At 39.4% G+C, this 25282-nt stretch overlaps 1 protein-coding gene across 10 annotated transcripts in view; it reads right to left on the bottom strand.

Annotated features, from left to right (window-relative positions):
- The window catches only part of LOC100601581 (putative RNA-binding protein Luc7-like 2), a 66461-nt gene that overhangs the window by 7757 nt on the left and 33422 nt on the right, over positions 1-25282 (bottom strand). For all 10 annotated transcript variants that reach the window (XM_003261409.4, XM_003261408.4, XM_030825830.1 and 7 more), the window contains 6 exons: positions 19387-19485; positions 13862-13972; positions 10318-10461; positions 8742-8918; positions 5814-5905; positions 3300-3329 (listed from right to left, as the gene is read on the bottom strand). In XM_003261409.4, coding sequence (XP_003261457.1) covers positions 3300-3329; positions 5814-5905; positions 8742-8918; positions 10318-10461; positions 13862-13972; positions 19387-19485 — 653 coding nt within the window. The remainder of the gene's footprint in view (positions 1-3299; positions 3330-5813; positions 5906-8741; positions 8919-10317; positions 10462-13861; positions 13973-19386; positions 19486-25282) is intronic.

Raw genomic sequence — 25282 nt, 5'->3', positions numbered from 1 at the left:
AAAAAAAAAAAAAAAAAAAAAAAAAAAAAAAAAAAAAAAGGTTATTTCCACAGCTGAAAAGAGTAATTCTAAAAGGAAGCAGAGGGAAAAAATATAAAACTCTTTCAATGTAAGTTTTATCAAATCATATTTCGTTTAACCACTCATTTTGAGTTATTATGAATGCCATTTCTTCCAATGTATAACTTTATTCATCTTTTTAAAAATTCTAGGTAATTTTTTCATCCAAAAAATATACACTAGGTATTTTTGCACTCTTCTAAGTACTAAGGGAGGTTGAGCAGCAAGTAAAATAAAGTTTCTGAACTAAACTTAGTGCTTATACTATAGAAAGGGATCTATACAGGTTTGCAGGCAGTAAATAACGATATGTCAGGTGGTTAAGAAAAAAAAAGATCTATTGCTGGATACGGTGACTCATGCCTGTAATCCCAGCACTTTGGAGGGCTGAGGCAGGCGGATCACTTGAGGTCGGGAGTTCAAGACCAGCCTGGCCAACATGGTGAAACCCCCTCTCTACTAAAAATACAAAAAAAAAAAAACTTAGCAGGGCATGGTGGCACGTGCCTGTAATCCTAGCTACTAGGGAGCCTAAGGTAGAAGAATCACTTGAACCTGGGAGGTGGAGGTTGCAGTGAGCTGGCATCGTGCCACTGCACTCCAGCCTGTGCAACAGAGTAAGACTCCATCTCAAAAAAATTAAAAGATGTATTACGTAGGGTGGAGAAAGATAGAGAAAAGAGTGGAAATATTTATACGGAATAAGCAGGGAAGGCTTTTCTGATGGGGTGGCACTGAAGCAAAGCTGAAAGAAGAAAGGGAACAAGTGAATCAGTCATCTCAGAGAGGAGTGCTTCAGGCTGAGGGAACACAGATGCAAACTCCCTGAGGTGGGAAAAAGCTCAGCAAGTCGAAGGAAAAGACCAGTGTGGCTGGAATGAAGTGAGCAAAAGGAAGTAATATCAGGGTCTTACAGGCAGGATGACCAGGTACTTTATCATTCAAACTAGAAGGCTCTGAATAAGTTACTGGGTGTAATGAGAAGCTATTAATACATATTCTGAGATAAAAGACATAAACCAGAACTATCCCAGAGCAGTTTGGGCTATGCCAAGCTTGTCCAACCTGCGGCCTCCAAGCCGCATGCTGCCCAGGATGGCTTTGAATACAGTCCAACACAAATTTGTAAACTTTCTTAAAATATTATGAGATTTCTTTGCAATTTTTTTTTCAGCTCATCAGTTATCATTAGTGTATCTGATGTGTGGCCCAGGGAAGCCAGAAGATTGGACACCCCAGGCCACACTGTCACCCTATGTAAAAGCTTTGGTAAAGATGTTACCTTCTCGTATGAATGAGATGAAAAACCTTTGGAGAATCAGAGGGCTGATGTGATGTATTTCATTTTTTAAAGGCTCATCCTGGCTGATGTGTGAAAAATAGAATGAGGTGAAGAAGGGGAGTGGGCAAGCACAGAGAAGTAAGAAGCCCAGTTACAAGGCAAACATACTATCTAGGTAACAGGACTAGAGGAGCAGAAATTAAATTTCTGGCCCAAATATCTAAAATGTTCTATGTGTAATACTTTATGTTTTCAACCAAGGGACCAGCTTATAGTAATCAAATAGTAAACAAGAACAGTATCATAGTTTAATGTTTCTACTTATCATGCTAGATCAGAGAAATTCACCAATTATATAAATTAGCTGCCACAACTGGCCCCACTTATTAATGTTCTTTAGTTTTTTAGTATTTTAGGCAGAAATATCATTGAAAGATGTAGCTAACAGAACCATAAGTTTTTTGTTTTTCTTTTCTTTGAGACAGTCTCACTCTGTCACCCAAGCTGGAATGCAGTGGCACAATCTCAGCTTACTGTAACCTTCACCTCCTGGGTTCAAGTGATTCTCCTGCCTCAGCCTCTCAAGTAGCTGGGATTACAGGGACCTGCCACCACACCCGGCTAATGTTTGTGTTTTTAGTAGAGATGGAGTTTCGCCATGTTGGCCAGGCTGGTCTCGAACTCCTGACTTCAGGTGATCTGCCTGCCTCGGCCTCCCAAAGAGCTGGGAATGTAAGCATGAGGCACTGCATTCAGCCAGGTTTTTCTTTCGTAACAACAAATTCGCTACTTTTTAGGGAAAAGTTTTTGGGAAATAGTCTCTAGAGCTGAGAACTCAGAAGGTTTCTAAAAGAAGATGTGATCTGAACAAGACGAATGGTAGAATTTGGAAAAGACTGCCAAAGGGCATTCTAGGTGGGAATGGATTCATGAAGAAAGCTCAACGATTGGAATGAGAATGGCAAGTGAAGAATTGAGAAAGAATAATGAAGTACAACACATTTCCCTGCCTTTCTCAGACAAAAAAAATGTATCAGCAACTAGCAAAAACTATAAAGAAAGGTTTCAAACCCCAAATATTAATGCTGAAAGTCAAAACAAAGTATTGTCTTGCTCTTTAAGGCTGCAAGGCCGGGCGCGGTGGCTCACGCTTGTAATCCCAGCACTTTGGGAGGCCGAGGCGGGCGGATCACGAGGTCAGGAGATCGAGACCACAGTGAAACCCCGTCTCTACTAATAATACAAAAAAATTAGCCGGGCGAGGTGGCGGGCGCCTGTAGTCCCAGCTACTCGGAGAGGCTGAGGCAGGAGAATGGCGTGAACCCGGGAGGCGGAGCTTGCAGTGAGCCGAGATTGCGCCACTGCACTCCAGCCTGGGCGACAGAGCGAGACTCCGTCTCAAAAAAAAAAAAAAAAAAAAAAAAAAGGCTGCAAATGCCTCTCTGAAAGCTTTCTGTGATCACTCTAAAAAGGAATGGGTAATAAACTCACATAAAGTCAAGACTGGAGGGTATACTAAACATTTTGGTTTTGCTTAACCCACAGTGGATCAATCAAAATTTTATCCAACTATTAACCTACTTACATTTTCAACAGCTACAACCTCTTAGAACATGTTTCCTAAATGTACCACCCAAATCAATTTTTAAAAAATTAATCCTTTTACATATCTACTCTGAGCGTCTAAATGATTTCAAAATATATATATATATTTTTTAAGACAGAGTCCTGCTCTGTTGCCCAGGCTGGAGTGAAGTGGTGCAATCTTGGCTCACTGCAACTTCTGCCTCCCGGCTTCAAGCAATTCTGCCTCAGCCTCCTGAGTAGCTGGGATTACAAGCACGTATCACCGTGCCCAGCCAAAAAAGAAAATTTTTAAAGGACCATTTAATCTATAAAAACTACCTCTGAAAAAGACAACTTCACTACTTATACCTGTCTTATGTAATACACCCACCTTTTCGGATTCTTGCTGTGTGATCGGGACCTAAAAAAAAGAGTATGTATTTTTAGAAAAGTGGCTATAAATAAGAAAACAGTGCAATGTTACACCAAACTCGACAGATTTCTTCACCTTGCAGGGTTTGCTTAACTCAGAATACCTGGCTCTTAAAGAATATGTTCTTAGGAGATTAAAACACAGTACAGGTTGAGTACTCCTTCTCCGAAACGCTAAGGATCAGAAGTGTTTTGGATTGCTTTTTTTTTTTTTTAATTTTTACATTTTTTTTGTTGCCCAGGGTGGTCTTGAACTCCTGGATGCAAATGATCCTACCACCTTGGCCTTCCAAAGTGCTGAGAGTACAGTGGCTGATTTTTTTTCAAAATTTGAAGTGTCTGCATTATAATTTACTGGTTCAGCATCCCTAAATCCAGAAACTGAAATCTGAAATGCCCTAATAAGCATCTCCTTTAAATGCTGTCAGCACTCAAGAAGTTTCAGATTTTGAAGCTCACTGGATTTCATTTTTTGGATTTGGGATGCTCAAACTATACATCACAACTTGCTAATTTTCCAGAAACCACTTACCAGCTTGGAAAAAATTCTTTTATATCTGTCATTTCTTTGTTCCCTTCTGGGAAAAGAGTGAAATTTCTATGGTCTGAGATCGATATACTCTTGGAGCTACAACCTCATACTATATAATCTCTAGAACACCTAGTTCAATCTTACAATGTGTTTCTTCAAATGAAATGAGATGCTCTACATAAGGCACTTGTCACATTTCCTAGACACAGTTAATGCTCAATAAAATGTAAAGTGAATATTATGGCCAGTAGGACATCACAGGGATTTTTTTTGTTTTTTTTTGGATGATACACAGCATTGTTGAAAGCATGGCTTTGAGATCAGCCAGATTTGAGTTTTATTTCTGGTTCTACCATTCACCGTCTGTGTGACCTGAATAAGTTATATATCCTCTCTCAGCTTATTCTGTCACTAGCAAAAGAGGGATACTAATATAAATTTTACTGGGATGGAGTGGGGGTGGGGTTTATAAAGATTAGATGAATATGGATAAATTCCTTATTACAGTGCCTGGCATACAATAAGCACCCAGTAAATGATTATGATTTTTTTCTTTTATCCCATCTTGTATAATTTTATACGTTTCTAATTTCCTCATCTTCCATACTTCCATATTTCTTTAAGCTCACAGATTCAACAACTTTTTTTAACATTTCTGAAATTTGCATTGTATAATCACTGTCAAAAGAAACTTGCCATTTGGCAAAGGAGTAAGATGTGATAATACTTTTTCATCATCTACAAATGTGAAAATGTAGTCCTGCAAAGAAATTCTGTTCCATGTTACTGTCACCTCAATTGAATCTTAAAATGAGATTCCCAATATTATTGAAAATTCCACTTACATATGAGAATACTGGGCAATATTCCCATAAGGACTTAGTGCACACAAAAGAACAAGTAGATAAAAGTTCTGAGGTAAACTTTATGGTAAATGAAGCAATCTCTCTCTCTCAACAGAGGACTGACATCACTTCCCCTAAAAAGGGACCATACAGACATGTAGTTTTGTTTGTCATTATGGTGCAAAAAGATTACCTGGTTATAAGCCATGTAACACAAATGAAGTCTGTTTAAACTTCTCAAAATATACTGAGTATATAATATGCTCAAAGATTGAAGGAAGTGAACATAACCTAATACTACAAAGGGTTTTAATTAGCTTAAGCACATCTGCTAACTCTGAAGAGAAGGTATTTAAATTTCAGACATTTAAATGTAATATGATTCAGGGAACACTATAAATGAGGACTACAGGCAAATCTTTTGTGATATAACTGTCCATCCTAAAGCCACTGAAGAAGTTATAAAGATGAGTTACAAAAAAATGTTGCCACCATGATGCTATGTGATTTTAGCTACCAATGGGTAAAAGTGACTCAGAAGAACGTTTAGACATTCCAAATACTAGAATTATAAGATTTTATCAATTAATGAATACCAATGTAAGAGGAATTATATACATTTAGGTATTATTTTTAGACTTTTTAATAGTTTATGGCTCCTAGAATTGAGGAACTAACGAACCACAAGTTCAATGTAAAAAAAATCCTTCAATGAAACAACCACCCTTAAACCTTTTATTAACAAAATACATCATAAAAAAATAATAATTCTATGCTAACCTGGTGCAAATCTAGCCCAATATGAAAAATCAAAGGGTTAGAAAAGGATTTTGTTATAAATCTTACAAGATATGAAGCATTCTTTATTCACTCTTCCACACATTTTAAAGGAAATCACATTCCATTAAATGGCCAAGAGTTACAATACTTGTATAATTAAACATTTATATAATTCGCACAGTAATATTTTTTAAAGTAAGCAGAAGTTTCCCACGTCCCATAACAGATTTATCACCATCTAAAATTTAAAATCAATTATATCTCTTTTTAGAACCACAGAGATTCAACTTCAATTACTTGGCCCATTACTCCATACCTCCTCAGCTTCTCCCTTTCTTCTCTCTCTCTTTCTTCTCTTCGTTTCAGCCGTTCCTGGTTTCTTTTCTCCTGCTTCTCAGCTACGACTCTCTTAAAAATGGTAATAAATGAGGAGCATATTTACTGAGTCCATTCTCTATCAGCTTTATCCTAAACTTTACATTATCTAGTTTCTAATACAGTACAACTGCTGTCAAAATCTGTTTAATGATTCAATTTGAAGTACTGCCAGAAATAATCATTAGGCTTACAAGTCTTCTTTCCATAATCTTTCCCCATTTTGTGGAAGATGTGTAAAATTTCACCTTTCTCCATGATTTCTGCTTGTTTGTTTTTAAAATGAAAACAAATTATTTCAAAATAGAGATAGAATCTCGCTATGTTGCCCAGATGGGTCTACAACTCCTGGGCTCAAGTGATCCTCACACCTCAGCCTCCCAAAGTGCTAGAATTAACAGGTGCGAGCCACTGAGACCGGCCTATGATCTTATTATTATTATTTTTTTTTAGAGACAGAGTCTTACTATGTTGCCCAGACTGGAGTGCAGTAGCACCATCTCAGCTCACTGCAACCTCCACCTGCCAGCCTCAGCCACCTGAGGAGCTGGGATTACAGGCGTGCATCACCACACCCAATTTTTGTCTTAATATTTTTTAGTGGAGACGGGGTTTCACCATGTTGCCCAGGCTGGTCTCCAACTCCTGGCCTCAAGTAATCCGGCCACCTTGGCATCCCAAAGTGCTGGGATTACAGGCATGAGCCATCATACCCAGCTCCATGATTTCTTCTTATTTTATTTTTTTTTTTGAGACAGTCTTGTTCTGTCACCCAGGTTGGAGTGCAGTGGCACAATCTCAGCTCACTGCAACCTCCACCTCCCGGGTTCAAGCGATTCTCCTGCCTCAGTCTCCAGAGTAGCTGAGACTACAGGCACACGCCACCACACCCGGCTAATTTTTATATTTTTAGTAGAGACAGGATTTCACCATATTGGCCAGGCTGGTCTCGAACTCCTGACCTTGTGATCCACCTGCCCTGGCCTCCCAAAGTGCTACGATTACAGGCGTGAGCCACCGTGCCTGGCCTTTCATGATTTTTTTTTTTTTTTTTTTTTTTGGAGACGGAGTCTCGCTCTGTCGCCCAGGCTAGAGTGCAGTGGCGCGATCTCGGCTCACTGCAAGCTCCGCCTCCCGGGTTCACGCCATTCTCCTGCCTCAGCCTCCCGAGTAGCTGGGACTACAGGCGCCCGCCAACACGCCCGGCTAATTTTTTTGTATTTTTAGTAGAGACGGGGTTTCACCGTGTTAGCCAGGATGGTCTCGATCTCCTGACCTCGTGATCCGCCCGCCTCGGCCTCCCAAAGTGCTGGGATTACAGGCTTGAGCCACCGCGCCCGGCCTTTTTTTTTTTTTTTTTTTTTGAGACAGAGTCTTGCTGTCGCCCAGGCTGGAGTGCAGTGGCGCGATCTCGGCTCACTGCAGGCTCTGCCCCCGGGGTTCACACCATTCTGCTGCCTCAGCCTCCCAAGTAGCTGGGACTACAGGCGCCCGCCACCTCGCCCAGCTAATTTTTTGTATTTTTTAGTAGAGACGGGGTTTCACTGTGTTAGCCAGGATGGTCTCAATCTCCTGACCTTGTGATCCGCCCACCTCGGCCTCCCAAAGTGCTGGGATTATAGGCGTGAGCCACCGCGCCCGGCCCATGATTTCTTAATGACATTTCCAAGTCACTTCGAGATTTTCCTCCTCTAAATATTTTCTAGTATTATTTTCTATTTTTTAAAAAAACATCAACCATTATAAATCACTACAAGTTCTCATGCCCTGTGATTTCTAATATGGAAATGTTTAGGTCACTTCCAATTACCATCCTGATGCTGCTGCTTTTAAAGATATGAGTAAAATGCATGAGTTCTGTTGCTAGGTCTATATCTGCAAAGACTCCCAAGTAGGAACCACTGGAGTTTTAACTTGGAGCCCAATAACTATTTGCTATAATGACTCTTTTCGAAAATTTTTTAAAAATTACTTGAGATCACCCTAGCTACTCAGAATACTGAAAAGAGCCCACTGTTACCTGCGAATATGGAGATGTCCCTAGGCATTTTCTGATTCTACATTATTTTAAATGCTATGGACCTTGAGTTAATTCCGGTGATAATAGTTACAAAGAAAATGACTATCCCATGTTTCCCATCTGTCAGTTAGTCCTCTAGTCCTCAATTCATGAAAAAAACACTACAGTGCCACAATTCTTAAAAAGCTATCAGCATATTAAAAGGTAAATAGATTATATCCACCAACACTCATCTTTACCACTTCAGAAATACCACCATGCTTTTTTTGTGTTTATCCCCTCTAAACAAGAGTAAAAACTGTGTTGTCTTCCTCACAAAAGCCTATATATTTAAGTAGTAGTGATTTTCCTTTTAAAAAATATATAAATTTTTTCGTAAGTCCTTTCTGAAGTGGAAGCAGGAGCATAAAATAAAACTAGAGATTCTGCAAGCTTGCTATTTAATAAAGAATTGCAAAATATTTCAAATTAATATTGGGTTCATTTTCTCAAACTTCTTATAAATATTATATTAATACTACATTCTTATTGACCTTATTGAAAAGAACGATAACAATGAAATTTTATGGGACTCTATTAGTAACTAGTTTGAAAGATTCCTAATTCAGTGTCATATCTAATATAAAATGGTAACTCCCAAAATAACAGGATATTTAAGTCTATTTCTCAGGCAGCATCCATTAAACCAACATTAAACCAACTTGAATTTCCATCTGTAATCCTACACTGTTTAGTATTAATCATTAGATACTATATTACTGAATCATAGTCAAGAATATCATACAAAAAGACAACTGATACAGATCAAAAGAACAAGAGGATAAAGTGAGGAATATTTTACCAATGTACCTTTAATTCTTCAAGCTTCTCTCTTATTTCAATAAATCCCAGGTGCAGTTTACCACCAAAATGATCAGCCAGTCGTCTGTCATTATCATGAAGTCCTAAATAGGCAGAGCAGACTTCACAGACTCGAAGTTTCTGCTGTTGAAAACTGGAAGCTGGCATAGAATTCCGATAAACTTCCTAAACAAAAGTGAGAAAAACAATGACCATATAAATCTCACTAAAAGTCATACAATTAAATAAAATATACTATGCTTATACCAAAAATGTTTTCTAAAAAATACACAAAAGTGGCCGGGCATGGTGGCTCACTGGGGCGAGACTCCAGCTCAAAACAAAAAACAACAAAAAAAAACACAAAAGCATGGCTATTTTGTTATGAAAATTATAGGTTCCCTTTATCCCCATCCTCTATCCTTAGGGCCTCTCTCCACTGGAGTATAAGGAAATAATAAACATGAACAAAAATCAATGAAATAGAAAACAAGAAAAAAACAATAAAATCAGAAGACTGGTTCTTCGAAAAACAAAATAAAACTGACCAGCTAGATCAATCAAGAAAAGACACGAATTGCAAACATTCTACAGATATTAAAAGAGAACACTATGAACAACTTTATATCAATAAATACAACTTAGATTTAGTGAAAGACAAATTTACCAAAAGTAATTTAAAAAACAACAGCAACAACAACAACAACAACAACAACAACAACAAAACAGGCCAGGCGTGGTGGCTCACGCCTGTAATCCCAGCACTTTGGGAGGCTGAGGTGGACAGATCACCTGAGGTCAGGAGTTCAAGACCAGCCTGGCCAACATGGTGAAAGCCTGTCTCTACTAAAAATACAAAAAATTAGCCAGGCATGGTGGTGCACGCCTGTAGTCCCAGCTACTTGGCAGGCTGAAGCAAGAGAATCGCTTGAACCCGGGAAGCACTGGTTTCAGTGAGCTGAGATCGCACCACTATACTCCAGCCTTGGAGAGAGAGTAAGACTCTGTCTTAAAAAAAAGGCCTGGCGCAGTGGTTCACACCTGTAATCCTAGCACTTTGGGAGGCCAAGGCAGGTGGATTGCCTGAGGTCGGGTGTTCAAGACCAGCCTGACCAACATGGAGAAACCCTGTCTCTACTAAAAATACAAAAATTAGCCAGGTGTGGTGGCATGGGCCTGTAACCCCAGCTACTTGGGAGGCTGAGGCAGGAGAATCGCTTGAACCCGGGAAGCAGAGGTTGCAGTGAGCCGAGATCATGCCATTGCACTCCTGCGTGAGCAACAAGAGCAAAACTCCATCTCAAAAAAAAACAAAAAGAAGAAGGTTCGACTTGAACTGGACTCAAGCGATCTGCCTCAGCCTGCAGAAGAGCTGGGACCAAAGGCACGCACCACCACAACCAGCTTTTTCTGTGTTTTGTTTTGTTTTTGTCTTTTAGTTCAACTTCTCTTTAATAACTGTTCAATAATTTCCATTCAAATATATGTTCTTAGAGAAGTATAGATACTGAAGTTTCATCTACTACTTTTATTTTGTAGTCTTACCAAATTAAGCAGAATTCGTCTACTACTATTAAGAATTTACCTCTGCTTCTCTTTTCTTTGCCCGTGCTTTCTCTACTTCATCCATTACTTTCTGGGATTCCTCCACATTCCCTTCAGCTCCTAGTTGTTCCACCTTGGCTAATAATTTACCAATTTCTTCATTTAACTCATGAACACGTTCTGCCTAAAAAGAAATAAAAAAGAAGATCATGAATAAACAAGACAATGAATTTTAAACTTCAAAGTATTTCAGAACTGCTGAGAAAAAACTTGTTATCTAAGGCAATATGAGGTTAAAGAATGCTTTCTCAGCATATCCCAAATGAACTACTGAGACATCAGGATGTTCTGAGTCTGCCTGCCTTACCTCAATGAAGTCAGGGCTACTACTGGGCCCAATATAACTTTCTGTCCTCTGGCGAGGTGGTGTATTCCTAGTGTAACATACCATTTCTTCCATGATCTGGCCCTTTGTACTTTTCTAAACCATCTCTTGCTACTTCCCCACCTCACAACCTAATCTATAGTTTCCCAAACTTATCCTGTTGTTTTCTACCTCTGTGACTTTGCACATACTCTTCTTTCTGGGATGGGATCCCTTACCTCTCTTGTCTGCCTACTGAATATTCATTCGTTCCAACAAGATCCAACTCAAGGGCCATTTCTGTAAAGCATTCCTGAACAATCACCACATCCCAGCCCCACTTAAACACATCAGCAAAGATGGCCATACTTTCTCCTTTGTGTCACCTTTGTATCTTTTTTGACAGTTCCTTTCATAAATATCATACTACTTTAAGGAGAGCTATCTGTATTTCCCATCTTTGTATCTCTAGTGCTCAGCAAATAGCCTAGGCTCAAATACGAGTTAAAGAAATGAATTGGTGGATCAAGCTCAGGAGTCCATCAGATCTGACTTATTGCTGAACCAGTTACTATCTGTGTAATTTTGGCCACATTACTTATACCTGAATCCATTTCCTCATCTAAGAAGTACCTATCCCACAAAGTTGTGAGAAATGAGAAAATATGCCTTGTATGTACACTGCATAGCACCTTGCTGATTTTCAGCATACTCGCCTGGCAACTCCACTCTATGAGTCCTTAGCTTTCCACCGGGATTAACTCTTGCCTTGGGAAAGAATACGTTCCTCTTCCTCATCACCATCATCATCCTAGCAACTTAGTTCATTCTTACTGTTGTAATGGCACATAAAACATACATATAATCATTATTTGGGCCACAAAGTCTTTGCTGTATGGCCAATTATAATATGTTAGCAAAGAAAGTTTTAGATTTTTGTTATTGTTGTTTTTGAGATGGAGTCTTGCTCTGTCACCCAGGCTGGAGTGCAGTGGCACGATTTCAGTTCACTACAACCTCCGCCTCCTGAGTTCAAGCAATTCTCCTGTCTCAGCCTCCCACGCAGCTGAGATTACAGGCATGCACCACCATGCCTGGCTAATTTTGCAGTTTTTGTAGAGACAGGGTTTCACCATGTTGGCCAGGCTGGTCTCAAACTCCTGACCTTAAGTGGTCAACCCACCTTGGCCTCACAAAGTGCTGGGATTACAGGTGTGAGCCACCACACCCGGCCGAAGGTTTTAGTTTGGTATAAGTTTCCAGTCCCAACAAACCAGTTTACTGGTTTAATTAATAATCTTTATTTCTCAAATATCCTTCAACCCAAAATATTTCTTCCCTCAATGAGAGTCCAATTCTATTATCACTATCCTCCCTCTCTACCAAATGGTATTTTCCTTTAAATACATCACTGAATGACTAAACTGTTGTCCAAAACTCTTCTTTCTTCCCTGTATCCATGTCCTTGACCATGTAATCGTGTACCATCGTACTCTGACTCTGAATTTGGCCATGAACTTGCTTTGGTTACTGAGATGGTAGCAAATATGACCAACGGAGAGGCCTCTGTGAGGGGGCTTGATGCTTCTGTACCTCTGCCACCACCATGAGAACACGGCCAGGCTAGCGTGCTGGGCATGGCTCTGCATCCTCTAGCGGACTGCAAGGCATGTGAGTAAGCCCAGCTGAAACAAGAATAACTGCTCAGTCAAGTTCAGCCTAAATCATTGACTGCAGAGTCATGGGCTAAATAAATACTTACTGTTTTAAGTCACTGAGCTTTGAGGTGGTTTGTTATACAGCATTTGTGTAGTGATGGATAACCAATACAACCAATACAACTCGGGCTCTACCAAGCACTTACAGATCTCTTCCAACCACGAGATACTAGATCCTTTGTACTTGAGGATGCCCATCTTTCCAGTCACCATCTTCAGAGAATTTTCAGAAAAGGCTGACGAAAAGCAACCCTTTTCTCAAACGATGGAATCTATTTTCATTTGTATATACATATCTGAACACCATATTTTAATACTGTCATCTAAACTCCACCTGGGTAACTCTTTTTCTCCCATTCTGCATTTTCATAAAACACACTAGATCATACTGAATGGAATATAATTATGTTGTAATAAGTCATCAACAAAATGTAATATAAAAGACCTTGTTTGGATTCTAATAACAAATCGACTCTATATAAGAAAAATAAACATACACTGGATAACATTAAAAAAATTACTGTTAACTTTATGTATGTATTACTGTGGTTATAATTTACAGGTGAAATATGACATTTAACATTTGCTTTTAAAAGCAAATAAAAATACTGTGGTATATCTGTACAATGGAGAAATAAAAAGGAATGAACTGATACACACAACTTGAATGAATCTCAAGAAAGTTATATGGAATGAAAAAGGCCAAATCTCAAAACGGTACACAGGATTTCATTTATGTAACACTCCATGAAATAACATAACTACAGAGATAGAGAATAGGTTAGTGGTTGCCAAGGGTAGAGATGCTGGGTGGGGGTGAAGATAGATGTAGCTATAAAAGGGGTAACATGAGGGAGTCTTGTGGCAATGTTACAGTTAAGCATCCTAATTGTGACTGTAATTACACATGTGATTAAACTGCAGAGAGCTGGCCAGGCGTGGTGGCTCACACCTGTAATCCCAGCACTTTGGGAGGCCAAGGTGGGCAGATTGCTTGAGGCCAGAAGTTTGAGACCAGCCTGGCCAACATGGCAAAACGCCGTCTCTGCTAAAAATAAAAAAAATTAGCTGGGCCTGGTGATGCACGCCTGTAATCTCAGTTACTCAGGAGGCTGAGGCACGAGACTTGAGCCCAGAAGGCAGAGATTGCAGCAAGCCAAGATTACACCACTGTACTCCAGCCTGGGCAACACAGCAAAACTCTGTCTCAAACAAAAATAAAAACAAAAAAATTGCACAGAGCTATACATGCAGACATGCATACACAAATAAATGCATGCATAACTGGCAAAATCTGAATAAAATATAAGGATTAGACCAATGTCAATTTATTTGATATTGTACTATATTGTATAAGATGTTTACATTGGGGCAGACAAGTATACAGAATTCTTTGTATATGTCTTTGCAATCTCTTGCAAATCTAATTATTTCAAAATAAAAACTTAAACAAAAGGAGTCAAAATAATACTTTGTACTAATGAAATGATTAAAATTCTTACCTTTGCTGCTACTTCAGCACTAATCTCTTCTTGAGTTTCTGCTAATCTTTTCTTGGCCACTTCTGTTCTACGATCACAATCTGCAATGAATGACTGCAAATGATCCATGGCCTACAAAGTTTAATTAAAGACAATTATTGTCAGAAAGTCAACTTTATTCAGAAATATCTTCATACAAAAATCACACTGCTTTTTAAAGTGCTACCATGGCGGGGCACGGTGGCTCACGTCAGTAATCCAAGCACTTTAGGAGGCTAAGGCAGGCAGTTCACTTGAGGCCAGCCTGGCCAAATTGGTGAAACCCCGCCTCTACTTAAAAATCCAAATTTAGCCAGGTGTGTGGTGCACACCTGTAGTCTCAGCTTCTCGGGAGGCTGAGGTGGAAGGAACACTTGGGCCCAAAGAGTCTGAGGCTGCAGTGAGCCCTGATGATGCCACTGCACTCCAGTCTGGGTGACAGAGTGAGACCCTGTCATTAAAAAAAAAAAAAAAAAAAAAGCTGGGCGTGGTGGGTCACGCCTGTAATTCCAGCACTTTGGGAGGCCGAAGCAGGTAGATCACCTGAAGTCAGGAGTTTGAGACCACGCTGGCCAACATGGTGAAACCCCGTCTCTACTAAAAATACAAAAATTAGCCAGGCATAGTAGTGCGTGCCTATAATCCCAGCTACTCGGGAGGCTGAGGCAGGAGAATCACTTGCACCTGGGAGGCGGAGGTTGCAGTGAGCCAAGATCGCACCACTGCATTCTAGCCTGAGTGACAGAATGAGACTGTCTCAAAAAAAAATCACTTGAGGATATGGAGAAATGTTCAGGATTCACTTGTAAATAAAAAGGAAATTACAAATGTTATGCAGTAAGATCCCAATTTTGTAAAATAAAGACAGAAAAATCTGCTGCAAGTCTAGATCTGAATGGACAAAAAGAAAATACAGAAAAAATGGAAAACTATACAAAACGCTAACAAGTATTTCTGAACATTTTTACCCTTTTTTCTTTTAATTCTCTAAACTGCTTTAGAATTTTTTCCTTTTTGAGACAAGAGTGTCGCACATCAGGAAAACTTATTTTTCAGAGAATAAACCATTGAGAATTTTAGCAGTATCTACACTATAAAAATTCAATATTTATATAAAAGACATCTGTGAGGCACATATTAATGTCTACAATGAATAGTTCATTTAAAAGTAAACTTTAAGAATTCATTCTCAAGTCTGGACTTCCAAATCTTCCTGTACAGAAATATAACTCATGCTTTGTTCTTTTGGCTTAGGATTGACTTGGCGATGCGGGCTCTTTTTTGGTTCCATATGAACTTTAAAGTAGTTTTTTCCAATTCTGTGAAGAAAGTCATTGGTAGCTTGATGGGGATGGCATTGAATCTATAAATTACTTTGGGCAGTATGGCCATTTTCACGATATTGATTCTTCCAACCCATGAGCATGGAATGTTCTTCCATTTGTTTGTATCCTCTTTTATTTCATTGAGCAGTGGTTTGTAGTTCACCTGACTTCAAACTATACTACAAGGCTACAGTAACCAAAACAGCATGGTACTGGTACCACAACAGAGATATAGATCAATGGAACAGAACAGAGCCCTCAGAAATGATGCCGCATATCTACAACTATCTGACAAAAACAAGAAATGGGGAAAGGATTCCCTATTTAATAAATGGTGCTGGGAAAACTGGCTAGCCATATGTAGAAAGCTGAAACTGGATCCCTTCCTTACACCTTATACAAAAATTAATTCAAGATGGATTAAAGACTTAAATGTTAGACCTAAAACCATTAAAATCCTACAAGAAAACCTAGGCAATACCATTCAGGACATAGGCGTGGGCAAGGACTTCATGTCTAAAACACCAAAAGCAATGGCAACAAAAGCCAAAATTGACAAATGGGATCTCATTAAACTAAAGAGCTTCTGCACAGCAAAAGAAGCTACCATGAGAGTGAACAGGCAACCTACAGAATGGGAGAAAATTTTTGCAACCTACTCATCTGACAAAGGGCTAATATCCAGAATCTACAATGAACTCAAACAAATTTACAAGAAAAAAACAAACAACCCCATCAAAAGGTGGGCAAAGGACATGAACAGACACTTCTCAAAAGAAGACATTTATGCAGCCAAAAAACACATGAAGAAATGCTCATCATCACTGGCCATCAGAGAAATGCAAATCAAAACCACAGTGAGATACCATCTCACACCAGTTAGAATGGCCATCATTAAAAAACAGGAAACAACAGGTGCTGGAGAGGATGTGGAGAAATAGGAACACTTTTACACTGTTGGTGGGACTGTAAACTAGTTCAACCATTGTGGAAGTCAGTGTGGCGATTCCTCAGGGATCTAGAACTAGAAATACCATTTGACCCAGCCATCCCATTACTGGGTATATACCCAAAGGACTATAAATCATGCTGCTATAAAGACACATGCACACGTATGTTTATTGCGGCACTATTCACAATAGCAAAGAGTTGGAACCAACCGAAATGTCCAACAATGATAGACTGGATTAAGAAAATGTGGCACATATACACCATGGAATACTATGCAGCCATAAAAAATGATGAGTTCGTGTCCTTTGTAGGGACATGGATGAAACTGGAAAACATCATTCTCAGTAAACTATCGCAAGGACAAAAAACCAAACACCGCATGTTCTCACTCATAGGTGGGAATTGAACAATGAGAACTCATGGACACAGGAAGGGGAACATCACATTCCAGGGACTGTTGTGGGGTGGGGGGAGGGGGGAGGGACAGCATTAGGAGATATACCTAATGCTAAATGACGAGTTAATGGGTGCAGGAAATCAACATGGCATATGGATACATATGTAACAAACCTGCACATTGTGCACATGTACCCTAAAACCTAAAGTATAATTAAAAAAAAAAAGAAATATAACTCATTCAAGATACAAATGTTTAACTAAAAATACAAATTTATTCAGCACACATTGAATTCCAAAAATAGTTGGATAACCCAAGAATTTCTTCAATGTGAAAAGCAATAAGGATCATTTTTTAAAAAGCTTTTATCTGTGATAACATAAAAATTGTTAATTTCTTTTAATTTGAAATTTTTAAAATTACAACAGAAATCTATTCAAATTTCCTTATGTAAAGATAAAGGTGGCATCTCAAAGCAGTGAGAGAAAAGATGGACTAATTAGCAAATAGTGTTGGGTGACTAAGTAGCTATGTGGGGTTGGGGGGAGACTAGATCCATATCTCAGTTCCTTAAACCAGAATAAATCTGAGATGAATCAAGGACTTAAAAGTCTAAAAATGAAGCCAAAATATGCCAGCAGAAACCACCGGAGAGAACTCTTAGCACCTCAGAATAAGAAAAGCGTTTAGAATTAATGCAATAGATTTGGTTTTTCTGTTTGTTTTTTGAGACGGAGTCTCGCTCTGTCCCCCAAGCTGGAGCACAGTGGCACGATCTAGGCTCACTGCAACCTGACTCCCGGATTCAAGTGATTCTCCTGCCTCAGCCTCCCGAGTAGCTGGGATTACAGGCACCCACCACCATGCCCGGCTAATTTTTGTATTTTTAGTAGAGAGGGGGTTTCACCATGTTGGCCAGGCTGGTCTTGAACTACTGACCTTAGGTGACCCAACCCTGCCTTGGCCTCCCAAAGTGCTGGGATTACAGGCATATGAGCCACCACGCCTGGCTATAGATTTGTTAAAGATTGATAAATCAGAAGATATAAATATAAAAATACTCCGCAAGGCCAAAAACCACCAAAAAAGTAGGGAAAGTGTGTTGTAAATTATATTTTTGAAAACAATTTCATTTCCATTAGCAGAAATTCTTGGATATTCAGAAGACAGGAGGACCTATTTGTTGGTTTATCTCCTAAACCAAATTTAAAACATCTATTATTTCACTAATAAAATGTACCATAAGATTTATGCACATGAGTATGTTTTATGTAATGCTGATTGTTATGCTTTATATATAAGCAAAAAAAGTTTTTATGCAAACGATTTTCATATAAAAGCAACAATATAAAGTTACATTTCAGGCTGTTTTAGGTATCTAAATGGTGTCTTCCATTTCTTGGTTTTTCATTAAAAACATCGTCCTTAATATCCCCCAAACGGCCGGGCGCAGTGGCTCACGCCTGTAATCCCAGTACTTTGGAAGGCTGAGGCGGGCAGATCACGAGGTCAGGAGATCAAGACCATCCTGGCTAACACGGTGAAACCCTGTCTCTACTAAAAACACAAAAAATTAGCCGGGTGTGGTGGTGGGCGTCTGTAGTCCCAGCTACTTGGGAGGCTGAGGCAGGAGAATGGTGTGAACCTGGGGGGCGAAGGTTGCAGTGAGCCGAGATCGGGCCACTGCACTCCAGCCTGGGCGACAGAGCAAGGCTCTGTCTCAAAAAAAAATAATAATAATAAAAAAATCCCCCAAACACCCATATGCATGTCCCTCAGTATCTGTGGGAGGTTGGTTCCAGGATACCCAGTGGATACCAAAATCCATGAATGCACGTTTTTTAATATAAAATGGTGTAATACTTGCATATAATATAAAATGGTGTAATACTTGCATATAATCTCCCAGTACACATCCTCCCATATACTTTAAATTGTCTCCGGATTACTTATAATACCTAATACAATGTAAATGCTATGTAAACAGTTATACTGTAATGTTTGGGGAATAATAACAAGAACAAAATGTCTGTACATGTTCAGTACGGAGGCAACAATCCATTTCTTCTGCTAAGTATTTACAATCCCCAGTGGGTTCCTTCTACAGATTCAACAACAGATATGGGGGGCCAACTATATATACATGTATATATATGTAAGTAGATTCAAAAATAAATACGAATGTAAAAACTCAGTATATTACTAAAGATATGTCCTTATATACACTATAAAATTAGTTGCTTACATTTGCTCAATATTTCCTTAATCATTACTACTTTGTTGGGAAGAATATGCTTAATTTTCAAAAGAACATATGAATCATACGACTTTTACACATTTTCTTAAAATACAGTCTCACCGGCCGGGCGCGGTGGCTCACGCTTGTAATCCCAGCACTTTGGGAGGCCGAGGCGGGCGGATCACGAGGTCAGGAGATCGAGACCACGGTGAAACCCCGTCTCTACTAAAAAATACAAAAAAATTAGCCGGGCGTGGTGGCGGGCGCCTGTAGTCCCAGCTACTCGGAGAGGCTGAGGCAGGAGAATGGCGTGAACCCGGGAGGCGGAGCTTGCAGTGAGCCGAGATTGCGCCACTGCACTCCAGCCTGGGCGACCGAGTGAGACTCCGTCTCAAAAAAAAAAAAAAAAAAATACAGTCTCACCTCATATTTTTAAAAGAGTTGTCAACAAAGTACATGATCTTACTTGAGTCTTACCCTTCATATAACCAGAGGATAAACTGCTAAGAGTTTCTCCTATTAAGAGATATTAATCCACATTCACAATGTTTTACAGCAAAAGATAACAACAAACCATTAAAGCAAAATCACATACATCAAGTTCAAAGAAAAAATCTTGTTCTTTGGATGCAATTTCATAATCCGCTCTTAAAGCCAGGTCATGGACTTTCAGACATTCTCCAAGATCCATTCTCTGGAAGGGAAAAAAGACATAATATTAAAATAAAAAAAAAAAGTTTTTTAAAAAATGCTTCAACAACCACAGTTCTTTTCAGAATACATATTAAGTCTTACAGACGTTTTATGTAGGGGCTTCCAAATTACAAAATTTCATAGACAAATATAAAACGTGGTGTCAGAAGAAAAAATGGCACCAATTCTGTCTACCAACAGATGGGAACAGGGATCACTTGTATTTAAGAATAAATGGATATGGAAAAGCTTTTCAGAATCTGAAAAAAGCTTCTAGCTTCTATATCACAACATAGTTCATTTAGCTCCACAACACAAAAAAGATAATTTTAAACCAAACTAAAAGAATATATAAATCGAATTGTTGAGACGTCAATGTGCTTTGAAGAACATCCTATTTTTCAAATAAAGGTGGAGTTCTCAAAAAACAGACTGGTGGCTGGGCATGGTGGCTCATGCCTGTAATCCCAGCACTTTGGAAGGCCAAGGCAGGAGGATCGCTTGAGCCCAGGAATTTGAGACCAGCCTGGGCAACACACTAAGATGTGTCTCAATTTTAAAAAATAAAAAATAAAAAAAAAACCCACAACAAAACAGACTGGTGACTTTGATATAGTCTTGTCTGGGGACAAGACTCCATGTAAACTAGTAAAGGTGTGATTTACTACTAAGACCCAATATAAGTGCACAGAGATCAGGCATTTAATCCCACTTACAATAAGCATGTATCAGGGAAATAAATACTCTTACTGAACCTAGGGTCCTTCTACTTGGAAATTCCAATTAGGTGTTATTTACCAAACCAGACGCTTTCCTCATATCTGAGACAAAATATCTAAAAATCTACCAATTTTTACATGTATCTGAGCAACTGGTAATATCTTTCATGAAACTTTTTTGGGGGAAAATATGAGAAAAAATTGGCAAGATGCAAGGATCATTACAGGTACGATTAATCAGTGATGAAAGCAAGGCAGAGATTTTCCAACTGGAGGTGTGACCACCTTTGGAATACCTCAAAATCTGTGGAGGGTTGGTAAAAAGGGAGTACAAGTCATTCTCCTTCCTTTGACTATTAAGTTCCCACTTGTGGCAAGCACTATCTTAGGTGCTAAGGATATAGAGTTAAGTGACACAGACAGTCTGACTTCATGGAGCTTACATTCTATTTGAGGGGAAACAAAAAACAAGAATCATGTCTATGGAACAAAGTTAGATGATGTAATAAAATAGCAATGCTCCCTATTATTACGGGGGGCTACTTGGGATGAGTTGGTCAGAGAAGACCTTTCTGAAGAGGATACAATTAAACTGGATCTAAAGAGGGAGAAACAAATGAATCTTAGGAAAAGGCAAAAAGTAATGTTCCAGGTTGTACAGAAGATTTAGAAGGCAGATCTTTAAAATATTTATTTATTTATATGCCACTATTAATCACAGGGAAGTTTATGGTAACAGGGAACAGGAATAGAGTATGGCACACAGGTCTGAGCCTTAGCTTTGTATACAGTATCTAAAAATGAGTATGCCTATTTAACTTGTCAACAACCTAAATATGTATAAAACAAAAGTATGATAATTAATTTTGTAAAATATCCCAACTAAAAAGGATAGTTAATTCACAAGATCAAGATTCAAAAGTATTAACAGACCAGATAAAATTTAAAAGAAATAAATATGAAGTCCTATAGTTACGTATCCAAGACAATAAATTTACAAATAAGTAGGTATGAGCAGAGAATCAGACATTTAAAAAAAGTAAGTAGTCAAGAGTAACGGTTACAGTATGGCACAACTGAGAAAAATCGATATTGTCTAAAACTGTATCAAAGAGGACACACTATAAACAAAGTAGGAACTCTCTACTGAAGGCTGGTTTTAAAAGCAAACCACTGCTCTCCAAAACACACATTCTATGTACTAACACATTTCAAAAGGAATATGAGAAAATTAGACAAAGTATCTCAAAACTAGGCTATACAAAAAAGCCAGGGAACAGAAATAGAGAAGACAAAAGAAAGATGTGAACCAACTTCAATCAACTGAGGAATTTTTCATAAAGCAGCAGAAATAGATTTGTTTTATTATGGCCCGAAGGGACTCCAGTGAGTCAGACTTTAACTCTCTGAATACTTTTTCTTCTTTTTTTGAGACAGGGTCTCACTTTGTCACCTAGGCTGGAGTGCCGTGGCATAATCATGGCTCACTGCAGCCTCCACCTCCCAGCTCAAGCGATCCTCCCACCTAAGCACCCCTCCCCGACAAGTAGCTGGGACCACAGTCTCCCGCCACCATATCCAGCTAATTTTTTTTTTTTTTTTAAGTAGAGACAAAGGGTGCTATCTTGCCCAGGCTGGTCTCAAACTCCTGAGCTTGAGTGATCCTCCCACTTCGGCCTCCCAATGCTGGATTACAGGTATGAGCAACTGCACCTGGCCAAGAAAATATTTTCAATAATCAAAGCTTTCTGAAGGTAGAACAAACATCCTCAGAGTTAGTGAGTTCCCAGATAAGTGAGGTGTTCAAACACTGTTTTGACAACCATTTTACTAGGATATTAAGGAAATAATTCAACCACCAGGTAGCTTTTTTCTTCGGACTCTTAGATGCTGTGACTATTAAAAAAAAAAGCCAACGTTTCTGGCCACAGTGGCTAATGCCTATAATCCGAGCACTTTGGGGGGCCAGGGTGGGAGGAGCGCTTGAGCCCAGGAGTTCCAGACCAGCCTGGGCAATATAAGAAAACCCCGTCTCTACAAAAAGTAAAAAAGAAAAAAATTATCTAGGCATGGTGGCCCATGCTTGTGGTCTCAGCTCCTCAGGAGACAGAGGCAGGGGGATCACTTGAGCTCTGGAGGTCAAAGCTGCAGTAAGCTGTGATCATGCCACTGCATTCCAGCCTGGGTGACAGAGCTAGACCCTGTCTCAAAAGTAAAAACAAACAGAAAATGTTTTTCTGTAAAACTATATTACCTTCAGTTCTTAATTATATAATGGAATGAATGGGAACATATAAATTCTGCCCCCAAAGTTATCCTTTGGGAAATGAGGACTCATCACTGTTATAAAAGTCCTCATCATGCTTAATGGTATTAAAGTACTGTACTGTTACTGAGCATGCTGAGATTTTTCCCGGCTCCAATCCTTAACCCCGATTCATTAGTCTGGTTTAACAAGCTAAGGAGTTTTTCAGTGACAATAAATGAAAAGTAAAGTTTTCTATGGATGTGTAGAAATTCAAATTTAAAAGGTGCTCATTAAACAATTATTAAGAAAATGCAGAAAAACTTAAATATTCCTAAGAAAGAATTCCAGAAAATATAACAGGAATGAAAGAAGCTAATGGCAGAAGGATGCTGTCATTGTCTTTGATATGCCAGGCAGTAGGTTTCTGAAATTAACAATTTCTAAACATCAATCACGCCAACAACTTCCTTAATATTTTATTTCCACAAGCTATAGCTGTTCACATGATGCTACATTTTATTTTATTTCATAAAATGCAAGATGTCACAGTTGGAAAGGCTTTTTGATACACTGTGGTTCTCAACCTAGATCTGGTGAACTTTTACACAATATTGATGGAAGCTTTTAAAAAACAGTCCCAATTCCTACCTCCCAAACACTGACTGAATTGTAAAAGCCTCCCAGGTACTTTTAATGTGCAGTGTTGAGAACCACTCACTGATCTAGTTTTATTCCCATTCTTTGCACAGAAAGAATGACTTGCTCAGGGTGCTTATCAGAAAATCTGGTTTGACTGATTCCTAGTCTAATATTGCTTCCACTTTACCATGCTAGTTCCGGTTATTTCAGTACTAACTTACCTTTCAATATTTTTCAGTAAGTCATTCCCCACAACATCTAAAAAAAGCTCACGGCAGAGATTCAAAGCAGCTGTCTACTTCCTTTCTTCCGTATCTCCTTTATCTTACTTTCATCAGTTCTCTGATCAACTACATTTCCAAACCCTATTCAACAAAAACTTAAAAGTAACACATAAATTTTGCCTCATTGTTTTTAACCTAAACATCTCTGTCTCTATTGCAATAATTCTAGGCTCCCTGTCTCCACTTCTTTAAAGTTACATCACACAACCAACCAAAGGAAGAAAAGCAATTATGTAGACCAAGAACAAAATGAACACAAGAAAAGATACAATGTTACCACTATAGTAGAGGTAGACTTTTTGGTGAGAGTAGCGTTTTGGGGAAGGCATGCCATGGGGAGATGCATGAGAGGGGGAAGATTAACTCACTAAAATGTGAGCTCCATAGGGCAAGGATTCTTCTTTTTTATCTACGATGTGCCTATGTTGAATAAATCAAACTAGGAAAGAGGGCAAAGAAGAACATTTGGCACAGGGGGGCTTATTAACAAGCCAGAGTGGTCAAGATGAATTCCAGGACAAAACTGATCTAAGCTTCTGGAGCGGAGGTTCTTCTTAGCCTCTCCTTGGATTATGTCCTTTGCTTGGACTCCTTACCTTCTCAAGTGTTTTGAGCTATTCTTTTTTCCTCCAAGAGGCAGGCTAGTTGGGCTTGTCACTTTCTGGGCTATGAGTCTGTGAGTTTATAGTCTAGCCTGACTCATCATAGTAGATTTTGGTGTCAAAGCCCTAGGACCAAGGGCCTAATTATAATAAAGAAGGCTTTTTTTGTATGTGGAATATCCTCAGTGGTTATCTCTTCAGGGACCTAGAGGGACAGTAAGTATAGCCAAGGCAGATTTTTCAGAATACTAGGCATCTATGTTCCTCTGTCCACACCATGATGACTACTAAGCATCTACTCTGGCACTGTGCTATGCACATGAGGAGTATTTAAAATTTAAAACAAGGTCAGGTGCGGTGGCTCACTCCTGAAATCCCAGCACTTTGGGAGGCCAAGGCAGGCAGATCACTTGAGGTCAGAAGCTCAAGACCAGCCTGGGCAACATGGTGAAACCCCGTCTCTACTAAAAACACGAAAAACAGCTGGACATGCTGGCAGGCACCTGTAATCCCAGCTACTCAGGAGGATGAGGTACAATAATCACTTGAACCCAGGAGGCAGAGATCTGCAGTGAGCTGAGATGGTGCCACTGCACTCCAGCCTGGGAAACAGAGTAAGACTCTGTCACGAAATATATATTTATTTATTTATTTATTTTTACTTTTTTAGAGACAGGGCCTCACTCTGTCCCCTGGTCTGGAGTACAATGGCATGATCTCAGCTCACTGCAACCCTACTTCCCAGGGTCAAGCAATCCTCCCGCTTCAGCCACCTGACACCTAAGTAGCTGGGACCAACAGGCACACATCACCATACCCGGCTAATTTTTTGGAGACAGAGTCTCGCTCTGTTGCCCAGGCTGGAGTGCAGTGGCGCAATCTCAGCTCACTGCAACCTCTGCCTCCCAGGTTCAAGCAATTCTCCTGCCTCGGCCTCCCTAGTAGCTGGGATTACAGGCGTGCACCACCACACCCGGCTAATTTTTTATTTTTAGTAGAGATGGGGTTTCACCATGTTGGCCAGGCTGGTCTCAAACTCTTCACCTCAGGTAATTCAACCGCCTCGGCCTCCCAAAGTGCTGGGATTACAGGCGTGAGCCACCACACTTGGTCTTAAAATTTTTTAATTTAACAAGTAGTTGCTGGGTGCGGTTGCTCATGCCTGTAATTCCAGCACTTTGGGAGGCCAAGGCGGGCAGATCACCTGAGGTTGGGAGCTCGAGAACAGCTTGACCAACATGGAGAAACCTCGTCTCTACCAAAAAAAATACAAAATTAGCCAGGCGTGGTGGTGCATGCCTGTAAT

Source organism: Nomascus leucogenys, chromosome 13 (genome assembly GCF_006542625.1).
Source record: "Nomascus leucogenys isolate Asia chromosome 13, Asia_NLE_v1, whole genome shotgun sequence".
Taxonomy (NCBI): domain Eukaryota; kingdom Metazoa; phylum Chordata; class Mammalia; order Primates; family Hylobatidae; genus Nomascus; species Nomascus leucogenys.
Note: the sequence above shows the minus strand (reverse complement) of the source record. Positions and strands in the feature narration are given on the sequence as shown.